This window comes from Haliaeetus leucocephalus, unplaced genomic scaffold (assembly GCF_000737465.1).
Source record: "Haliaeetus leucocephalus isolate CR32 unplaced genomic scaffold, Haliaeetus_leucocephalus-4.0 Scaffold110, whole genome shotgun sequence".
Classification (NCBI taxonomy): domain Eukaryota; kingdom Metazoa; phylum Chordata; class Aves; order Accipitriformes; family Accipitridae; genus Haliaeetus; species Haliaeetus leucocephalus.
This window is the reverse complement of record NW_010972546.1, coordinates 2907698-2914272: the sequence shown is the minus strand read 5'-3', so window position 1 is coordinate 2914272 and position 6575 is coordinate 2907698. Positions and strand designations below refer to the sequence as shown.

The 6575-nt window shown below is 69.9% G+C and overlaps 3 protein-coding genes across 3 annotated transcripts in view; all 3 read right to left on the bottom strand.

Annotated features, from left to right (window-relative positions):
- VPS25 (vacuolar protein sorting 25 homolog (S. cerevisiae)) overlaps positions 1 to 451 on the bottom strand; it is a 5973-nt gene extending 5522 nt beyond the window's left edge. The window contains exon 1 of the mRNA XM_010585741.1: positions 391 to 451. Coding sequence (XP_010584043.1) covers positions 391 to 451 — 61 coding nt within the window. The remainder of the gene's footprint in view (positions 1 to 390) is intronic.
- RAMP2 (receptor (G protein-coupled) activity modifying protein 2) lies at positions 438 to 3052 on the bottom strand. The gene is made up of 4 exons (XM_010585627.1): positions 2909 to 3052; positions 1699 to 1809; positions 1195 to 1297; positions 438 to 712 (listed from the first exon to the last, which is right to left on the bottom strand). The coding sequence occupies exons 1-4, from the start codon at positions 2967 to 2969 to the stop codon at positions 457 to 459; spliced, it is 531 nt and encodes a 176-aa protein (XP_010583929.1). The 5' UTR covers positions 2970 to 3052; the 3' UTR covers positions 438 to 456.
- Positions 3053 to 3259: 207 nt separating this feature from the next.
- On the bottom strand, positions 3260 to 5644 carry LOC104842950 (receptor activity-modifying protein 1-like). The gene is made up of 2 exons (XM_010585626.1): positions 5037 to 5644; positions 3260 to 4917 (listed from the first exon to the last, which is right to left on the bottom strand). Exons 1-2 carry the CDS (start codon positions 5081 to 5083, stop codon positions 4578 to 4580), a joined length of 387 nt encoding a protein of 128 aa, XP_010583928.1. The 5' UTR covers positions 5084 to 5644; the 3' UTR covers positions 3260 to 4577.
- Between the last annotated feature and the right edge of the window lie 931 nt (positions 5645 to 6575).

Here is a 6575-nt window from a genome sequence, read left to right as displayed (position 1 = left end):
GTTCCCCGCGGAGGGATGCGGGCTCCGTCCGCGCCCAGCGCTGCCCGCTGCCGCCCCGCGGCGAGAAGCTGCCGGCGAGGCCGTGCCGGGTCGGTGCTGGCGGCAGGAGCGGGCCCGGGGGGCCGCGGCGGGAACGAGCGGCGGAAGAACCAGCGCCACGCGTGGGGGAAGAAGCGTTTAATCCCCAGCCGCGGGGCCGGCGGTGGAGCGGGGGACGGGGGGGGGAGGCGCCGCCGGCGGCACAGCGAGAACCGGCCGCCCCGGCAGCGTGTGCCGGTAACCCCGGGACCCCCCCCCGGGGCTGCTGAAGCGACCGGTGGCCCCGCAGGCCGGGGCGGGGGGGGGGGGGAAGCGTGGGGCAGCGCCCGGGCGGAGGACCTGCAGGGCTACCGCTGCCCGCTTTCTGCCCGCCGCAGGCAGCAGAGGGGGGTGGCCGCGGGTGCCCGGGCATCAGCGCTAGGGCTGGGCTTTGCCGTCCTTGCTGCGCCAGATGACCAGGGTGACCAGGAAGGGGATGAGGCAGATGGGGGCGATGATCATGGCCAGCAGCACGTCCTCAGGTGGGTCGAAGTAGACCTGGTGCTCCAGGGTGCAGTTGTGGAAGTAGCGGTGGTGGCTCTGGAAGATGTACCGCTCTGCCAGCGCGTTGGGGTAGCCGTAGTGCAGGTGGTCAGCCCAGGTCTCCAGGCAGGTCTGCAGGAAGCTGTAGGGCCTGGGAAGAGAGCCGCGGGGTGCTGGGAGAGAATGGGGATGTGCGGGGGCACGGGGTGGCTGCGGGACACCAGAGGCACAGACCCCCCCCAGGTGCCCCCGAGCCCCCTGCCCTGGCCCAGCAGCATCCCTCCGGACTGCCCGGGGCTTGCCCTGCGCTCCGCTGCCTGCGCCAGCCAGCCCTGCGCAGGCAGGAGTTGCTGGAGGGGAAGGTGGCCCTGGGTCCCTCAGGCCAGGAGCTGGTGGCCCGTCGACACGGCCCGGGGGCTCTGCCCCAACCGAACACTTTCCGCTGCCTCGGGAGCCGCTCCACTTGTGTGGACCTGGGGACGGAGCGGCCACAGGTAATTCCCCCACCAAAGGGTCTCCATGTGTGGCTTCCCCAGCTGGGGACATCCCCGGAGCTGGTCAGAGCCCCTTGCCCCCCCTGCACCCCTGCAGTGCTGCCCAGGAGGGCTCTCCAGCCATCCCACCGCCCTGTACCTGCTGATGACTTTCCACTCGCACAGCTCCGACACTGTCACATTCTTCATCAGGTCGACGAAGAACTCCCAGCACTTCTGCGTGATGTTGGTGTACGTCTCTTCTGCAGGGGAAAGGTGCTGAGCGTGGGCAGCACGCCCCCACTAGAGCCCGTCCCTGCCCACGGCTGCTGGCAGGTGACACCCAGCACCCGGACTCGCGCCCAGGCCAGCACGGAAGACATGGGCACGGTGTGGGGCTGCATCCCGCAGCAGCCCCGGGGCGATGCCCGGGAGCATGGCAGGAGGGCAGGCTGCTGCTGGCTGCCCCCACTGTGGCCAATGCCAGGGAGGGCTCCATGGCACAGGCTGGCTATTTTGGGGATGGACAGAGATCACGCGGCCAGGGGAAAGGGGGGGTCACCCTGTGGTGCACAGCCGGCCCCGGCTAGGGCACCGTTGGCCCCGGCTAGGGCACCGTTGGCCCCGCAGTGCTGCCCAGCCCTCACCAAGCCCCGGCACTCACCAACAAGCTGGGCCGTCCAGTTGAACACGGCCACGGGTGGGCTCGTCCTGGCATCCTGGCCAAAGCCCTCCACCTCAGTGCCTGTGTGGCAGAGCCCGGTCCCCAGGAGCGCTGCGGAGGGGAGGGGACAGGGTCAGCGGGGGACGGGCGCTGGCAGGGCTCCATGCACGGGAGCTGCCCCGACAGAGGCTGGGTCTGCAGGAGGGAACTGGTTTCAGGTGTCCCTCGGGGGCCACTGGAGACGGTGGTCAGGGCACAGGGAAATGTGCTGTCCAGAGCCCAGCACGCACCTGGGGCCAGGGTGTTCAGCCCCCTTACAGGCAGGGGCTGTGGGGATGGGGCCAGGCTGCGGGCAGCTGCCCAACAGCTTGGAGGGGCTGTCTAGGGCCTCTGGGCCCTGGGCCGTGGGCCACAGCATAGGGGCGAGCAGTGCTCCCCACCCATGGGGAGCCAGCGCGGGGGCCGCCCCATCGCCCCAGGCAGCTGCATTGCAGCCGGACGGGGCTGGGGCAGGAAGAGGAAGCGCTGGCCACAGCACAGCACTGCCAGAGAGCCCCTCTGCCTGCCATCCGCCCCACACCCAGCACAGCCCACCATGGCCGTGGGGCACGTCCCGCCTGGCCCACTGGAGCCCCACGGCCTGAGGAAACCGCCCTGTCCATCTTCTGCCCTCAGCTGAGGGCCCATGGCGTGGGGCAGCGATGCCGGTCATGTGGTGAACCGCACCGGTGGGCTCTGCCTGGGCCACTTGTGGGGAGCTCCGGCATGGCCGGGCACTGGCTGCGGGGTGCTCCCAGGCTGGCACGGTGGCTGCAGCGAGGGCAGCCCGCCCTGTCCCGGTCTCTGTCCCCGACGGCCCCGTCCAGCCCCTCTCCGCACGGGCACGTGTGGTGCCATGGCTCCCGGCCCGGGGCTTCGCAGGGCTCCCCAGCCACTCTCTTGTGGGTCATTTGCAAAAAGATTGGGGACGAGCGTGGTGGGGGATGCCCCGCAGCGCCCGTTGCCTGCCTGCCACCGGCCCCCGGCCACGCAGACGACGGCCACCCTCGGCTCTGCCCGGCTGGCCCCGTGCCGGGGTGGGCGCTGGGCCGGGCTGAGCCAAGACCCCGGCCCCGGGCCCCACGCGCGGGAGGGCGGCCGCGTGCGGGGTGGTGCGAGGCGCGGAGCCTCCCGCCACCGGTGGCCCCGGGGCCGCCCCCCACGCACTTACCCCAGAGCAGCAGGAGCCCTCGGGAGAGGCGGCCGGAGCCCATCTGCGCGCACGGTGCCATCCTGCAAAAGCCTGCCGGCTAACGACCGGGACAAGTATTTCAATGGAAATAACAGGAAGCAACTCCTTTCCTCTGACAGGGGCAGTTTGACTACAGGAGACGTGTGAAAAATGAGATTGCTCAGCTCTGCTTTAAAGCGGCTCTCCCGGCGAGACCCCACCGCCGTGCGGCGCGGTGCCGGCCCCCGTGGGCATCGCTCCCGTGCCCCGGCACCCGGGCAGCCCGCGCCTCACCCAGCGGCCCAGAGGCTCTGCTCCCCGCGCAGCACGTCCAGTTTTACGAGGCCGCTATTTGTTTACTTGTGTATTTCTCTTTAATCCTGTCTGGGCTGGGTTGTGAAATCCCTCGTCTCCTGCGTGGAGGGCAGGCAGCCCGACAGCCGGGGGGGAGTGGACGGGGGAAGCATAATGTCCCCGGACAGGCGCTGCCGCCCAGGCGCTGGGGCGGCAGAGGGACCCATGGTCCCATCGCCACGGCTTCTGGCTCACCGGGCCACCTGCCCCATGGCGGGCATCGCCAGAGCAGCCCCCTGGCCCCTGCCTGCAGCCGGGAAGGGAAGGGCGGTGGTGCGACCTGCCCACGGGTGCGAGGCCGACGCAGGCGGGGAGATGGGGAGAGGGCAGAGACTTGGCTGACGTTGCCAGTCCTCCACCCCGATGGCTTCCTCCCGCACCGCCCAGCCCGGTGCCTGCCCGGCTCTGCTGGAGCCCCTCGGTCCTGGCGCAGCTCCCGCCTGCGGGGCCTGCATCCCCCTGCAGAGCAGCGCCACCGAGGACGAGCCCAGCCCTATGGGTCTGCAGCATTCCCACCTGAGGACCAGGCTGAGGCTGGTTGAGCTCATTTCACCTCTGGCCTGGGGCAGAGCATGAGCCCAAAGCTGCCCCTTTAACAGCCCGCCCGCGGGACGCGCAGAGCATGAATCGGAGCATGATGAAGTGCAGCTCAGAGGGAGCCTCCCTACTGCAGAAAGACGATCTCGCTGGGCTTCGTGCTCCCCGGCAAACGTCCTGGCAGAACCGCCCGACCCTCCCCAGGCAGCGGCAGCCACTGCTCCAGGGCACTGTGGGACCTTTCGCGGGCGAGTGACCGCATCTGGAAACCATCAGGCCATAGCACCCTGGGGGCAGAAGGGTTGGAGCCCCTGGTCCCGCTCTTTGTTGTAGCCACTGGAGCCTCCAGCCAGGCGGCAGCAGCCTCTGCCAGGGAGACACCCAATGATCTCAGCACGGCCCTGGGCCTGGGATGGCCGCCCCCCTCCTGGGGCATCCAGAGGGAACGGGCAGGGACAGGACAGGCAGGGATGAGACAGTGGCTGCCAGCCAAGACTTGGGGCTCCCGCCCCCCCCCCCACCCCGGCATCCCCGGTGCTCCCTGCCAGCCCCCACCCAGGGGTGCCAAGGAAGGGGCTTGGCCCATGCAGGGTAAGGACCCCAGCAGCACCTGGGACCCTTCTCCCAAAGTTCCCTGCCCTGGGGCAGATGCAGGCATCTGGAGCCCCGGGCCCAGCCTCCCCCAGTGCCACGGGACCCGCTCCATCCCCAGGGATGCCCAGACTCCCCTACCTGCTCTGCCCTGTCCCCCTCATCCTTGGCCCACTCGTCCTGCTCATTAGTTCCCAGGGCTGGGAGGGAAGGGGGCTGTTGCCAGCCCCTCGCAGGCACAGAGGCAGGCAGGGGCTGGGCAGCTGCCTGCTGGGGTTTGAGCCCCTTTCCGGGCTCTGGTGAGCGTCAAGGCGGCTGCAAGGGGCACAAGGCAGCTGAGCCCCATGGCCACAGCCACAGCCATCCTGGGGGGCAGCCCTCCTAGCCTGGGGGGCCCGGCCCCGGTGCAGTTGGTGAAGTATTCGGCGTGGACCTGCAGGAAGAAGGCGTCGAGGACGGCGCTGGGCCAGGGGCAGGAGAGCAGCTGGGCTAGCAGCTGGGTGCAGCTGGAGAGCTCGCTGTAGGTGCTGTGGAGGGGATGGCATGAGGCCGGCCTGCTGGGACGGGGACACGTGCACCACGGTGGCCCCACAAAGGCCCCGCTCCGAGCATGCATTTGGCACCGCTGGGGCTGATGCCGGCCCACCTGCTGATCTGGTCCCAGCAGCAGCGGCTGCCCTCGGGGGTGGCCATGAGGGCAGCGTGGAAGGGGGCCCAGCAGTAGAGGGAGATCCAGTCCTGGTAGGTGTCCTGGCAGCGGCCCGGCCCCCCCAGCACCTCCAGTGGTCCTGCAGAGCACCGGCCAGACCCTGGGATGCCACCCCACCCCTAGCTCTCCCCCCCGAGCCTGGTTTCAGGGGGGCTGTTTGGGGTCACCCCTGGGGAACACTCCCAGCTCTCCCCAGCGTGGGCCAGGCACCCCGTTTGCCATGTGGGAGTTCAACACATGACCTTGGGGGTCTCCATGCTGGGGCTGCCTGTGGCCGCAGGGGCCCCATGGGCTCAGCCAAGCCGGGACCTGAGCTCTTGTAAGCCCCAGCACAGACCACACAGGGCCCACTGAGGTCTCTGGGTGGATGGGGAGGACAGCCAGGATGGCAGCTCTACTCACCATCCTCATCCAGGTACAGGTAGTGACCTGGAAGGACAGACGGTGCTATTGGTGCTGGCAGGACCTGCGGGCCCACGTAAGGGCAGGGCCCCGTCCCCCAGGGGTGTGGATACCGTCTCCACCAGCAGCAGAGCCCACGGCCATGGCGAAGCTGCTGCAGCCGGGGCCAGAGCCACACTTGGACAATGGCACCAGGGTCTTACCTTCGTCCTCGAGGTCCCCATACTCAGCGTCCCCACGCCCTGCAGCAAGGACACATGGGGTACCAGGGCTCCACAGCCACGGACAGCCTCAGTGCCCAGCTAGCTGTGGGGCACAAGCCAGGGTGGTCACAGCACACTGGAGATCCCTCCTCCTCCCTGGCCAAGCTGAGCACAGCAGAGGTGACCGGGCCGAGGGGAGGGAAGGGGAGCAGGAGGGTCCTGGCTCTGCCTCGGCCTTTGCAACCGGGGCAGGGCAGCTTCTGAGCAAACACTGACCCCGTGGGCAGGGAAGTGCGTGGCAAACCCTGCCCAGAGCATCCTCCGAGAGGAGACCGGGAGGGGCCAGGGGAGCTGCCACCCAGCATAGACACGTTGGGACGGAGGGGAGAAACAGGCCAGGGACCCTATGGGGACTCGTTGCCTGGCCAAACCCTGTGCCTGACCCCCGAGTGCCTCCATGCAGCCCCCTCCGGCTGCCACCCCCGTTCCGCCCCGCGCACCAGCAGCCTCGGCAGCTGCAGGCCCAGGCTGCCCTTACCCCGCTGGAGCAGAGGAAGGAGCAGGCAGCAGAGCAGCCGCACCCCGGGGCGCATCTTCCCACCGCCGTGCCCGCTGTGGCCGGGCTGGGGCTGTGACCGGGCATTTATCCCGGTCCCCGGCCTGGCCCAGCGCTGCCCACCTGCTCCTGAGCCAATGCCCGGGAAGGTCGGGGGGACGCCGGGCTCCCGCCCCGCCTGACTCAGCGAAGCTCCAGAGGCATCAGATGCGGGGCTGCGGGTATGGACCGGCCCTGCTTGTCTTCCGCGGTCACCCTGGCGGGGCCGCCCGCCCCCCGCTCCCCCCACGCCGGGAAGAGGCGCCCCGGAGCCCA

Excerpts from the sequence above, each read along its gene's own strand:
- RAMP2 (XM_010585627.1), bottom strand. The coding sequence starts at position 2,969 with ATGGCACCGTGCGCGCAGATGGGCTCCGGCCGCCTCTCCCGAGGGCTC. Across the intron at positions 1,298-1,698 it reads CTGGACGGCCCAGCTTGTTG|AAGAGACGTACACCAACATC; the intron begins GTGAGTGCCGGG and ends TTTCCCCTGCAG. Across the intron at positions 713-1,194 it reads GAGTGGAAAGTCATCAGCAG|GCCCTACAGCTTCCTGCAGA; the intron begins GTACAGGGCGGT and ends CTCTCTTCCCAG.
- LOC104842950 (XM_010585626.1), bottom strand. The coding sequence starts at position 5,083 with ATGGCCACCCCCGAGGGCAGCCGCTGCTGCTGGGACCAGATCAGCAG. Across the intron at positions 4,918-5,036 it reads TGCTGGGACCAGATCAGCAG|CACCTACAGCGAGCTCTCCA; the intron begins GTGGGCCGGCAT and ends TCCCCTCCACAG.